Raw genomic sequence first — 14409 nt, forward strand, 5'->3', positions numbered from 1 at the left:
GCAGGCCCTAGGGAACAGGAGGTACACAGGATCAACCAGGGAGCTGAAGGGCTTGCCAAGTCCTCTCTCTAGTGAGCAGTGGCACCAAGGTTCTAATCCACGTCTTCACTTTCCAAGCACTGGTCTCCTTTCCTACCTTTACTCTTGGCAGTGCTGCTAGGACAGTGCCACCGCACTATCCACATTCAGACCCTTCCCATTCACCACCTCATTGGCTATGGAGTTCTTCCTTTCTGCCACTAGCACCTGCAGCAATAGTTAGATCGAGGGGGGCAAAGTGCAGGCAGTCGTAATTTCTCAGGCCCCATGAGGCCCAATCATCACCCTTTGGAGACTGGAGTCCTCTTTTTGTTTTTCTGGGTTTTTTGTTGTGTTTTCTTTTGTTTTTTGAGACTGAATCTCATGCTATTACCCAGGCTGGAGTGCAGTGGCGCTATCTCAGCTCACTGCAACCTCTGCCTCCCAGGCTCAAGTGATTCTTGTGCCTCGGCCTCCTGAGTAGCTGGGATTACAGGCGCCCTCCACCATGCCCCGCAAGTTTTGTATTTTTAGTAGAGACGGGGTTTCACCATATTAGCCAGGCTGGTCTCACACTCCTGACCTCAAGTGATCCACCCACCTCAGCCTCCCAAAGAGCTGGGATTACAGGCGTGAGCCACCGTGCCCCGCCTAGAGTCCTCTTCTAATCGGTGAACTAGGAGGGCCTCTACTGGGCCCCTTCAGCCAGGCAAGCCCAGGAGCCTGCTGGCCACAACCACTGCCTGCTCTCCTGACTGCTCTGGTCTGCCCCGCCTGCCCTGAGCCTCTGGAGCACTGAGAGAGTCACAAGGGTCACATTTCTCACTGTGGCCCACCTCACCATGCAGAAGGCAGAGTGCCGCCCTGAAAGGTCTCACAAGCAGAGAGCTTTGGGACAGGTCCTAGATTCTTTCACAGAGGATTCAGAGAAGAAAATGTGGTGCTCCACTGGCTTTCCTGGAGTTGTCTCCAAAGGGCTCCTACAGAGTAGATGCTCAGGCTGGGCGCGGTGGCTCACGCCTGTAATCCCAGCACTTTGGGAGGCTGAGATGGGCGGACCATTTGAGGTCAGGAGTTCCAGACCAGCCTGGCCAACATGGCGAAACCCGATGTCTACTAAAAATACAAAAATTAGCCTGGCATGGTAGTGGGTGCCTGTAATCCAAGCTACCAGGGAGGCTGAGGCAGGAGAATCCCTTGAACTCGGGAGGCGGGGGTTACAGTGAGCTGAGATTGCGTCACTGCACTCCAACCTGGGCGACAGAGTGAGACTCCACCTCAAAAGAAACTAACAAACAAATAAATAAATAAACAACAGAGTAGATGCTCAAGAAACATTGGCTGATGGGGGAGGAGGAAGAAGGGAGAATCAAGGCAGAACCCTAGGGTCTTATGTTATGGATAACCCTAGGACACTGTTGATCTGTAGTACACCGAGAGCCTCCTATGATGCCTGGCACTGACCAGATACTTAAACAGACGTGAAAAAGAAACTTTAACAGGGAAAGAAGGATAGAGAAAGAAGGAAGAAGACAGAGACGAAGTGGGGAAGTGGGGGAGGCTCAGAGAGTGGATGAAGGGATTTCAGGAGCTGCTCTGCCCACTAGAGGAATGTCTGAGCTAAAACAGGTCTGGCAAATCATCCTGCTCCTCTACTTGTCTGCTGCAGAACCCATCAGAATGTCAAATATTTTTGTTTTCATTTTTTAATATGCGTTGGGAGCATTATAGCTTATAGGCACAGGACTATAGCTTATACAGACATGTTTTCTGCCCTCAAAGAACTTAAAGTAAAATTAAGGAAAAGAAAAAAACACAGGTAAGGTTTTACAATATGAGATTTAAATAATAAACTAATAATTAAATGTCATCTTCTAGATTTACTAAATGCATGATTTGAGCAAGAAGTGCCACAGTGTCTCAGAGGAGGGAAGAGACCAGACAGGCCCCAGCAGGGCAGGTTCTGAGGAGGTGGGAGCCTCACTCAGCCAGGAGGGTCTTGGGGATATGAGCTTGATGAGAGTTCTGAGTGGCACCAAACACTTCTAGTGTTTTCCCCGGGTCTCCTTCAGGGAATTGCATGCCCCACATGTTTCTTATAAAAATAAAATAGGTAAGAGGAGAATTCTTGAAACCAATCGGGAATGCCTTCCAGAAAGAATGAACCCATGGATTCACTTATTTAAAAAGAGTCTTGGCCTGATTCCATCTCGGGGTGAATTTCATCTGGATTGAGAGGCTCTCCAATCTCTAATCTTGAAAATGTACAAGCGATTCCAGGGGAATTTAAGTGGCACTTGTGCACACACATGGAATAGGTTCCTACTACATGCTAGGCACTCCATTTGGCCTTGTCGGGATAGGACACGTCAGCCTACGGACCCAGACATGATCTGCAGTGTATCTTTGGCCCATCTCGCTTTGGGATGCCCTCTTTTCTATGCTTCCCTCTGCATGTGCCTGTGGCATTCATTCACTTACGCATTCACTCACTCTTACCCAGTCAGCACCATGTTGGTGTGCACATGCTCTAGGCACCGTATTAGGCACCAGGCCTCCCTTTGAGAAGCTAGAGGTTCAGGGTAGGCAGCCTGAGAATTCCAGTTGCATTCTGTACTAGTTATGTCACGGTGAATTCCATTACATAGGTACCAGGGATGCGCCCAGGTAAGGAGAAGAGGGCATCGGTGGCCACATGGGAAACAAGAAAAACAGTTTGTCCAGGCCATCACTACCTATTCCCTGAAATATTATAGAGTCCGCTCCTTCTCTCTCAAATCAATGCTGTGTGTTCCTATGTTACCTCTGTGAGACACAGTTCTAAGCATTCTTTACTCTTGCAAACCTCCACACAACCTCTAGGATGAGGCTTTGCTCATTCATCCCTCCAGATTTCCTACTCTCTGAGCACACTGCATTTCCAAACCATAGTCCCCACAGCTCCATGATGCAAACGCTCCACCTTTGAGTGGTGGAGACAAAGGAAGGAGAGATGTATCATCAGACAGGCTCAGTGGGACTCCCAAGGGGGCTAACCTCAGCTAATCCATCTGCAAAATTAAAGGGTTCATTTATGGTGTTGAATGTCCCTTTTGGCCCTAGTGATATTTTACAATGGCCCTAAAATTGAGATAAAGATGTTTTCTACCAAGCACTGCTATGAGGTTTGAGTGAAATCATCTTTCTACAGTGCCCAGTTCCAGATGCAGTGCAGACATTCAACTAGAGGGAAGAAGGTGATGAATGCAGAAACTTTCCGTCCTTCCTTGTTTTTATCTAGATTATATTTAAAATGAATAACTCTTAGAAGTACAAATTGTCTTTCAAAAATTAGAGAGTCTTATTCTAGAGTCACCTTCTAATTTCAGGGGACAAACTTAAAATGAGATGTGGAGCTGAACCAGTTAATTTCAGAGGTTTGGGAGAGAGAGAGAAGGCTGGCAGTGTGAAATCATCCTCATCATTTCCCAAGGGTGTTGCTGTTGAATTCTGGACTAGTAGTCGGTGCCTGGGGAGACCCAAAGGACTGCATACCACACGCGAGGGGGCAAAGAAAGATTCATCTCCATGTCAGGAGCTTGACCCTGGAGATAGAACCAAATCCCTCTCTATGGGACTGGAATAACACACCATCCAAACTCTGTTCCCATGGATAAGCAGAAGGCAAGCATGCCCTGTCTACTTCATCACAGCCAGTTCTGCTGGGCAGCACGAGAGAAAAAAGTGGAAGAGGAGAAGGAGTTTACTTTAGTAGCCTTTAAAAATTAAAAATTATGAGACGTATTAAATTATTTAAAAGTATTACAAATTAAAAATCATCCAGAATTAAAAATCTCTATTTGTAATGAGCTTTAAATATTAAAAAACACAGACCTTGAAAGGTCAGTCTTGTTCATTTCCTGTGCCACACACTTTCTTGTGACAGTGTTGACACCTGCGTACACACACCGGAAATAGAAAGGAAGGAAAAATTGCTTTCTTTAGGCCCAGCTGTGGAGGGGAGCAGAGCTAGGGAAGGCAGAAGGGTGGATGCCAAGTTATAACACCATCCAGCTGTGGCCCGCTTGCACGTGGCCGTGTTATGGATGCTGTTGACAAAAGGCAGAAGGGGTGCATCCTTGTAATTCCCTGGCAAAAGGCAGCTTGCTAACACATGGGCCTTGCTTGAGCACAGATAGAGTACATCAAATCTCTATGAAGTTTGCTAGCAGTTCCTTTCATTAATCACCCTGGGCTGTCAAGTTGCAGAGTGTTAACACAGGAGTCCTTTCAGATAGCTCATCCGTTGCTTGTGTCAAGACAATGTCCACAATCCATCTAGACAAAACTATGGTGTGCGGGCCACCTCCCCTGATCTCCTCCCTCCCAGACCCTAGGTGGCTGGTCCCAGCCTTCCTCTTTTCCCTCCCTGCTTTGTTTCTGCAGCTCTCTGGCTCACAGCAGCAGGCTCAGCTGGAATAACAACACCATTCCCTGTTTGGCTGATGCTTCCTCTGCTAATTCACTTGGCTTGCATTGACGCACGGAGAGCCCCAGGGTACATAATCCCAGAGGATGTGACATATGAATGAGCACCATGACTCTGGAGCCCCACTGAGAGGCAGAGTGGATCAGATAAGCCACTTTCAGACAGGTTTGACAATTGGGAGGAAGCTCCCAGACAAGAGAACTCTGCGGTCTACGTTGCTGCTATAGGCTTGTAAATAAGAAGGGATTTGGAGGGAGTCGGACAAATCCCAGCCCTGCTGATTGCTTGTGCCACTTCAGGCAAGTTGCTGAACTCGTCTAAGTTTTAGCTGCAATCTGCAAAGTGGAGCTGGAAATGCCTAACAGCCTAAGTCTATGCCTTAAACTTATCCATCACCTCCAAAATTTCCTCCCATCCTCTTTACTTATTATTATGATTAAGTGTGTGTATGTCAAGAAGAATTAATATAAGATTTACTCTCTTAGCAAAAATGCAATTATGTGATATAGTACTGTTAGGCGTAGGCACTATGCTGTCCAGTATATCTTGAGGACTTATTTATCTTGTCTAACCAAAGCTTTGTACCCTTTGACTAATATCTCCTCATTGTCTCCTCCGCCCAGCCCTTGGCAACCATCCTTCCACTCTGCCTCTATGAGTTTGACTATTTTAGATGTATCATAAAAGCAGTATCATGTAACACTTGTCCATTCACAAGTATATACTTATATCCAAACTCATCATCTAGTTATACACATTAACTATGTACAGCTTTTTGTATGTTAAAAAGAATAAGTAAATAGGAACATTCTAAAAATTGTGAAAATGAATGTAAATGGGTTGAACAGACCATAAAAAAAAAATGCCTACCAGCCAGAGTTGAACCTATCTCAGTGCCCAAACAGGTGCTTACAAATACGGGTTATTTTATTTTCTGTTTGGTGCCACTCTTTTTCGATGTCAGAAGGCTTCAGTTCTGCCTCCAAGTGTCTGAGACTAGGAACAATCTGGTAGCCGCTCTAGGCCCCAGTTCTCCCATTTAAAAAACTAACGAACTGGACAACATTATCTCCAACATGCTTTTTAGCGCCAGTTTGTCTTTGATTCTAAAATCCAGGTAAGGCCAGGGTTGGAAGATAACAAGAACCCTAATTTAGAAGTCAAAGTTCCTTCTGGAATCTCAGGAACAGTTTGCCTTTTATTAGAAATTCCCGAGCTCCAGCCGCCTGCGTTGGAGGCTGTGCCTCCGATCAACGGGACGGCTTGCCACGCTTACATTATGCTCACTGTACACAATCACAGAAACATATCATTTCCATTTCCCATGTAATGGGTTGCAAGTCCTGGGAGCCTTTTGAGGCCTTAATCAAAGACCGAGATACCAGAGAAGAGGCCATATGTTTAAAGTGTCAAGAGAAAGCAGTCAGGCACCCGATAAATGATTTGCTCCTCACTGGCTGATTTACTGTTAATTTCTGCAGAACCTCCGGCAGCTTGAAAGGGCGCCAACTGTTAACCACAAGGGCTCTGAGGTCGCAGCTGCACGGTGCCTTCTAAGCAGGACTTGCCATCTCTTACAGGCCTGGGGTAAGGGACACAGTAGGGACCGGCGAGGCGGATAGGCTGGTGTCAAATCCCTCAGTCTTAGAGGCTCTATGGACTGGGCAAGTTGTAGAGCCCTCTGAATACCCCATTTCCTATTCTGTAAATTTGAGGCAATAAGAGCGAGCCCACGGGTTATTTCGTTTAAAATGGTGAACAGAAGGCAGTAAGGTATGCTGAAGTCAGACTCAACTCACAGACCATGGTCTCCTGGTTACAAACATCTTACTGCTTCACTATTCTGTGCCCAACGTCCCAGACACCGAAGAGACCTCATAAATATTTACACCTGGCGTGTGTTGCGATGTTCAATTAATTGCTCCTGTGACGCACTTTGAGTGCCTTGGAGGAAAGGTGTAATGCAAAGGCCTGGGATTATTAAAGGCACAAACAAGTCAGCTCACGGAAGCAGCATCCTCAGGAGCCTTCCACTGCCTCGGGCCTTTTCAAAAAAGCCCAAAACCTAGGGAAAAAGTGTTTCCAAAAGGATCCCATCCAATGGTTGGATTGTGGCTGTGCAAAGACCTTGTCAGAAAATGAGGCCAGGCACAGTGGCTCACACCTGTAATCCCAGCACTTTGGGAGGCTGAGGCGGGCAGATCACCTGAGGTCAGGAGTTCGAGACCAGCCAGGCCAACCTGGTGAAACCCCGTCTCTACTAAAAATACAAAAAGTTAGCCCAGTGTGGGAGGTGGAGGTTGCAGTGAGCCAAGATTGTGTCATTGCACTCCAGCCTGGGCAACAGAGTGACACTCTGTCTCAAAAAAAAAAAGAAAAAAAATGGGCAAAGACATGTACATATAACTTACCAAAGAAGACACATAAATGGCCCAAAACCTTTTGGGAAAAAAGAAATTCAATCTCACTAGTCATCAAGGAAATGAAATCGGTAAAATGAGGAATCAAGTGCCATGTAGGCAAAGTGGTTATAAGGTATGGATTTAATGGTGGTGAGACACAGTGAGACCAGCTCTTCACATTCCATGCATAAGAATATAAATTATTATTAATTGGCGCAGCTCCTCCAAAAAGCTTCTGAATAATATGCAACAAGGGGCCGAGAGGGTTCACGTTATTTGACCCCTTCATTGTACTTGATAACATCTCTCTATAGAAAGATCCAAGCCAGGCGGGGTGGCTCAAGCCTGTAATCCCAGCACTGTGGGAGCCCGATGTGGGTGGATCACAAAGTCCAGAGATCGAGACCACCCTGGCCAACATCGTGAAACCCTGTCTCTACTAAAAATACAAAAATTAGCCTGGCCTGGTAGCACACACCTGTAGTCCCAGCTACTCAGGAGGCTGAGGCAGGAAAATTGCTTGAACCCGGGAGGTGAGATCGTGCCACTGCACTCCAGTCTGGTGACAGAGACTATGTCTCAAAAAAAAAAAAAGAAAGATTCAGAGATAAGGTTTAAATGCCAAATACACATGGCAACATCATTTTACAAAGTTAGGACTAGCAAGAACCTAAATGCCCCTTAAAAATATCATGTAGATCAGGGGTCCCCAACCCCTGGGTCACAAACCAGTACTGGTCTGTGGTGTGTTAGGACCTGGGTCGCACCGTAGTAGGTGGGCAGTGGACGAGCGAGCATTATCACCTGAGCTCCGCTTCCCATCAGATCAGCAGCGGCATTAGATTCTCAGGGTAGCGCAAACCCTCCCATGAACTGCGCCTGGGAGGGATCTAGGTTCACGCTCCTTGTGAGAATCCTACTAATACATGATGATCTGAGGTAGAACAATTTCTTCCTTTCATCCTGAAACCATCCCCAACCCCCGTCTGTGGAAATACTGTCTTCCAGGAAACTGGTCCCTGATGCCAAAATGGTTGAGAACCACTGAGGTAGATAATCAACACCTTGTTTTTGACTAACATTAGAAGATATAGAATATATTTGTAACAACAAAATCCTACACGTTCTTTTATATTATTATTTTTTCAAGAGATCTTGCTATGTTGCCCAGGTTGGATGTGAACTCCTGGGCTCAAGTGATCCTCCCACCCCAGCCTCCTGAGGAGCTGGGACTGCAGGTGTGTGCCACCATGCTGGGCTCTTTTATATTGATACGGATAAAAGAAAAACTTCAGCCGAATGAAATTTAAAGGAGCTTAATTGACCAACGAATGGTTTGAGAATCGGGTGGCCTTCCCAGCCAGAGGAGGCTCCGAGACTCCAGTGCAGCCTTGTGGCGGAAGGAGGTTTATGGACAGAAAAAGGAAAATGATGTATAGAAAATGGAAGTGAGGTACAGAAACAGCTAGATGGGTTACAGCTCGGCATTTGCCTGATTTGAACACAGTTCCAACAGTCGGCTACATTTGACTGGCTAAAACTCAGTGATTGCCACAACAATAGGCTATTGTCTGTTTACACCTCCACTTTTTATAGTTCACGATGTATAGAGAAATCTTTAGGCAGAACTTAAAATATGTAAGGAGGCAACTTTGGGCTAAGCTTGATTTGACAATACCTGTATGCGTTTAAATGCATGCATACATCTTCAGGTATGTATATAGCTATGTACATGAGAATAACCAAAATATAACCCATAGTGTCCATTTTTATTTTCTTCTACACGTCGTTTTCTAGAAAATAGAAATATGTACAACATTTCTGTGTATAATAGAATAATATGTGACTTCAGGTCTATAATAGTACGTACGTAAAGCAGCTTCAGAGGCTGACTTGTACAATGACGTTTGATGACTGCCTGTTCGTATGCAGGAGATTGGTGGAAGTGCAGCAATGGACACTTAACTTGGTTCTCTTTTCTTCCCTAGGTCATGGCCTCACCGCAATAGTGAAACAGGTGAGTCGGGGCTCTCTCTCACCTACGCGATGGGAATGTCAGCATGAGTCTGTTGGGCTGTTATTTCCATTCTTTTTTGTTTTAATTTCAATAAAACTATGGCCTATTCGAAGTGACATTAGCCACTGCCATTCCTTCCAGTTGCCCCAGGGTACAGCCTGATCTGTGACTCTTGCAAGCTTTGGAAACTGGCTGGATGGATGGGAATCCTGGCTCTCTACTTAGCTGTGCAGTTTTGCGTGGAGCACAGATCTTTCTGAGCCTGAGTCCCTTCATCTGTGCAATGGGTATAAGTCTACCTCAGTGCCAGTCTTATGGCAACTCACTAATATTCATTCAACTAAATTCTATAGAATTGGTTACCCCCAAAACATGGGTGGAAAGAATGAATGGTTCAAAAGCCGTCTTTGATGATTCTCCTGTATCTCTCTTCATAGCCTCTTTTCTGGTACTAGGCACTTAACAGGAGCCCATCAAAGCTTAAGTAAAAGTATGCACTATTCATCGGGGAAGATTATTATTTCAGGGAAAGTCCCACAGAACTTCCCTAGAAAGCTGGTGTCTCGATAGAATGACTGGAATGAGGCAGGAAAATTGAGATGTTGTCCAGAGGAAGCATGCAAAGAAGTGATGGAGTCCTAAGGAGTTATGTGCTCGGCAAAGGCATTTGAAAGTTTCATCATAGAGCATGTTGGAGTGCATAACCAGCACTCAGCGTGTCCCACCCAGCAGCCAGGAGAACTGGGCAAAAAGCAAAAGTGAAAGCGGGAAATATGAGTTCACATAGGGAGAGAGCACCCAGCCTTAATCCCTCTACAGAAAATGTTTTCATTCAACTTCCCAGTCAGGCCTAACCAAGGTTGTGTTCTCTCAAGGTAGATGATACCAAATTGTGTTGGAGTCTTTAGTATCAAAGGCACCTCTCACCCCTCCCATCCTGCACTGGCATCCTGGAAGGTAGAGAATATTCTAAGGGGGTGGTACCTGGGAATGAAGTGGCTTGTCTGATGTGCTTTGGCAACTAGTGAATCATAAAGCACACAGGTAAAATAAAGCGGCCAGCTCCACCTACCTGTACCCTGTTCCTCCCATCTTGCTCCCCACCTTGGTTAAGACAGAAATGGACAGATGGGCACTCCATTTCTTAACAACAATCTAGAGACACCAGCAGGAAAAACAAAACAAATCGAAACCCCACAAAAGTCCATTGAGATAAAGCGGCCCAGATCTGCTCATACACACTCGAACCTACACCTTACCAGAAACACTTAGCAGCAAATCATGACATTCCCAGTCTGTTCAAAATAATAGCCCAGACCAGGCGCAGTGGCTCACGCCTGTCATTCCAGCGCTTTGGGAGGCCAAGGCAGGCGGATCACAAGTTCAGGAGTTCAAGACCAGCCTGGCCAATACGGTGAAACCCCATCTCTACTAAAAATACAAAAATTAGCTGGGCGTGGTGGCGGGCACCTGTAGTCCCAGCTACTCGGCAGGCTGAGGCAGGAGAATCGCTTGAACCCCGGAGGCGGAGGTTGCAGTGAGCCAAGATTGCCCCACTGCACACCATCCTGGGTGCTCTGGGTGACAGAGCGAGACTCTGTCTCAAAAACAAAAGAAAAGAAATAGCAGCCCAGCAGACCTATGCATACTTATGAATCGGCCTAGGCATACTTATGAACCACTACAAATGTCTACTAAAGTACAGCAGATCTGATCTAATTAAGATACGCACGAGGATTTACAAAACAGACTGTGCACCACGGTGGTTTGATAACATTCCGAGATACTTCAAGTTGTTTCTGATTTTTGACAATGGGATCATTTGAAAGCAGGAGAGGGCGTTCCTGTGAGAAAATACTAGGGAGTCATTAAAATGACGATGTTGAAGCATATTCATTGTCATGGATATGTTGATAGCATGTGATTTTGTGAAAAAGCAGGGAAAAATAGTATACACAGAGTGACTGTACATTTATAAACTATAAATCGATGATGGGTGGTGTGTGTGATTATGTGTGTGTGTGTGTGTGTGTGTATGAGTGACTTGACTATAATCAAATATTTGTATACTTGTATGATTTGTCTTGCTATAGTAACATTATAGTAATTTTTATTCCCTTCTTTTTGCGTGTCTGCGGCTTATAATTTTCTACAGTAGCACATGTTTTTGTAGGCTAAAAGCAATCTATCAGAAAATATTCTTTAGGAAACTATTCCAAGCCTGGAGAAGACAGACACATATTCAAACTGGGACAGTCTGTCAAGGTCAATACCTTCTCAGAGGCTGATACACAGAGAACAGTGCAATGCTTTCCATAAAATAAACTCCTGAGTTTTTCTCCTTCCCCTAAATGAAGAATGTAACTGGAAAAGATGGCCCTGTTTAGAAAGTGGATCCTTCTGTCTTAAGCCTCCACATATAACAAAAACATTGATGAAGATAGATATTGGCTGATTTGATTTAAAAGACAAGAAATTTCATTTTGTCCAGGAAAATCTTACTTCTAAGTCTTTCTAAGGAAAGCAGTCTTCAGGGTTGATTTTTTCTACTTGTGAAAGAAAAATTAATATGGATTTTAGGACACGAGAGAGACAGGCAGGTATAGAATATGTGAGCCTCTAATGCCCCCTGCTGGCTGTTTCCAGATGCTGCGATGCCTGTATTAATTTAGAGGAGGCTGGCATCCTCCTGGTTCTCTCCAGAGGGTGTTGGGAATAATTGTGAACAGAAACAAATAAAAAAAAATTGACAGTTGAATCTCTGGGACAAGCCAGGATTTCAAATCATCCCAAGATTGGTAAACCCAAGGATTAACATTGTCTTCAAAATTCAATCACAACAGTTAAAAGTCACAACAGTTAAAAGTGAATATTTTCAAGCCCACGATAGGGTTTAGCTCTTTGGCAGGCATATAGTAAAGCCAGGGAATCCCTACCTTTAACAAGATGATTCCAATTCGAGTAGTTCTGGGCCATTCTTCTTTAGAATTGCTGGCTGAGGGTTAAAAGAGAGAGAGAGAAAAGAAGAAAACTATACAGACTGTTCCCACCAAGAAGCTGTTCTCAATTCTCTAGATAACAAATGTCTCCATATTTCATTTGAATTTCTAAGGGCACTCAAGGAATAGGACAGGAGGCAGCTGCCTTCCCTATCACCATTCACCCACTCGTCCATCCATTCATTCAACCAATTTGTGATATGTTCATATCTGTGCTTTGGGCACAGATTTAAAAAAAAAAAGAGAGAGAGAGAAAGAAAGAAAAAGAAAACAAAACTTAAAGGTCCTGGGGACTCAGGTAGTCTGAGATTGTATTACCGTATTTTGCATATGAGGAAATTAAGAACTAGAGAACAGAAGTAAATTTCCAAGGGCCACCTAGTGAGAACATTATGCCTGTTCTTCAAACCCCCATTAAATGTTTCCTGTGTAGCTATTTCTGTGAGTTTGGACTATTTGTGGCTTCGAATTATTAGCTCATAATCTCCAGATCAAAGAACTGTTGTTCAGTGAATAAACTGAAATGCCCAGAGAGCTAGATGACTGAGTCTGTCTCTCTCTCTCCTCTCTCTTTATATGTGTGTGTGTGTGTGTGTGTGTGTGTGTATACACACATACACAGTCATGTGTCACATACTAATGGGGACGTATTCTGAAAAATACATCATTAGGTGGTTTCAACTTGTGTGCACATCATAGAATGCACTTAACCAAACCTAGATCGTGTAGCCTACTACACACCTAGGCCATATAGCATGGTCTATCGCACGTAGGTTACAAACAAAACATCCTGTACAGGATGTTACTGTGCTGAATATTGCAGGCAGTTATAACACAATGGTAAGAATTTGTGTATCTAAACATAGAAAAAGTACAGTACAAATACAACATAAAAGATAAAAGGGGCACACCTTAACCAAGGTGGGGAGCAAGATGGGAGGAAGAGGGTACAGGTAGGTGGAGCTGGCCGCTCTATTTTACCTGTGTGCTTTATGATTCACCAGTTGCCAAGCACATCAGACAAGCCACTTCATTCCCAGGTACCACCCCCTTAGAATATTCTCTACCCTCCAGGATGCCAGTGCAGGATGGGAGGGGTGAGAGGTGCCTTTGATACTAAAGACCCCTTTACCATAAAGGGAGCTTGCAATACTGGAAATTTCTCTGGATGAGTTAATGAACGAGTGGTGAGTGAATGAGAAGGCCTAGATCATCACTGTAAACCCATGTCGACATTAGAATCTCTATGCTTAGGCTATTTGATTAAACTATATATTTTCTTCAATCATAAATTAACCTTAGGTTACCATAACTTTTACAGTTATAAATGTTTAAAGTTTTGTGACTTTTTGACTCTTTCCTGGTAAGACTTATCTTAAGCACAAAGGCATTCTACCATTTTACAAAAATACTTTCCTTCTTCATGTCCTTATTCCAGAAGGTTTTTTCTATTTTTTATTTTTTTAATTTTTTTTTTTTTACTTTTTAAATGTTTCTGCCAAAAACTAAAACACAAATGCACACATTAGCCTAGGCCTGCACAGCGTCAGGATCATCAATATCACTGCCTTCTGCCTCCACATCTTGTCCCACTGGAAGATGTTCAGGGGCAATGGCACACATAGAGCTGTCATCTCCTAAGATAACAATGACTTCTTCTGGAATGCCTCCCAAAGGGCCTGTCTGAGGCTGTTTTACAGTTAACTTTTTCTAATAAGTGGAAGGATGCTTTAAAATAACAAAAAAAGTATGATATAGTAAACAAACCAGTGTTACAGTTATTTTATCATTATGAAGTATTACATACTGTACATAATTGTATGTGCTAGACCTTCATATGACTGGCAGCAGAGTGGGCTTGTTTACACCAGTGTAACCACCACAAGTACATGAGTCATGCATTGTGCTATGATGTTATAATGGCTACCACATCATTAGGTAATGATACGGATCTGATGAGTGGAGGAAACCAGGGTCCTCAGTCTTGTGCCGAACTGGATAAAACAACATGGACACATGTCGAGTGGTCTTAAGGAGTGGAGAGTTTAATAGGCAAGAAAGAAGGAAGGAAGAAGAAAACAGGTCCCCCATACAGAGACAGAGGGAGGGGGGATTTGAACAAAGAGAAAACCCCTGTGTAGCAGAAAAGTGTTTGCTTATATGAGGAGGCTGGAGGAGGTGGTGCCTGATTTGCATAGGGTTTAGGGGATTGGTTTGACCAGGCATGTCACTCATGTAGCCCGTGAAAAAGCTGGCCCTCTTAGCCTTTTAATATGCAAATGCAAGGCACTATGATGTTCTACACATGTGGGGATATGTGGGGGTGGCCATGTTGCGAGGGACATGTGGGGACAAGGGCAAGAAGAGGGCAGGAATCACCAAGTTTGGGTGGACCTAGTTTCTAATGGCTGGCCTTTGCATATCAAAATTTGCTAGATGGTTCTAAGAGCCCGGGCTTTCCTGCTAGACAAGAAGCATTTCTGGAGCTGCTTTAAAAGAAACAAA

General features: G+C 44.3%; 1 protein-coding gene and 1 long non-coding RNA gene across 5 annotated transcripts in view; one reads left to right on the forward strand and one right to left on the reverse strand.

Annotated features, from left to right (window-relative positions):
• CLNK (cytokine dependent hematopoietic cell linker) overlaps positions 1–14409 on the forward strand; it is a 245145-nt gene that overhangs the window by 141462 nt on the left and 89274 nt on the right. For both annotated transcript variants that reach the window (XM_017871957.1, XM_017871967.1), the window contains exon 4: positions 8877–8905. In XM_017871957.1, coding sequence (XP_017727446.1) covers positions 8877–8905 — 29 coding nt within the window. The remainder of the gene's footprint in view (positions 1–8876; positions 8906–14409) is intronic.
• Positions 1–14409, reverse strand: part of LOC108529564 (uncharacterized) — a 120935-nt gene that overhangs the window by 17424 nt on the left and 89102 nt on the right. For all 3 annotated transcript variants that reach the window (XR_001885576.1, XR_001885577.1, XR_001885573.1), the window contains one exon: positions 11842–11900. This is a non-coding gene — a long non-coding RNA (uncharacterized LOC108529564). The remainder of the gene's footprint in view (positions 1–11841; positions 11901–14409) is intronic.

The sequence above is a fragment of the Rhinopithecus bieti genome, unplaced genomic scaffold (assembly GCF_001698545.2).
Source record: "Rhinopithecus bieti isolate Rb0 unplaced genomic scaffold, ASM169854v2 scaffold_865, whole genome shotgun sequence".
Classification (NCBI taxonomy): domain Eukaryota; kingdom Metazoa; phylum Chordata; class Mammalia; order Primates; family Cercopithecidae; genus Rhinopithecus; species Rhinopithecus bieti.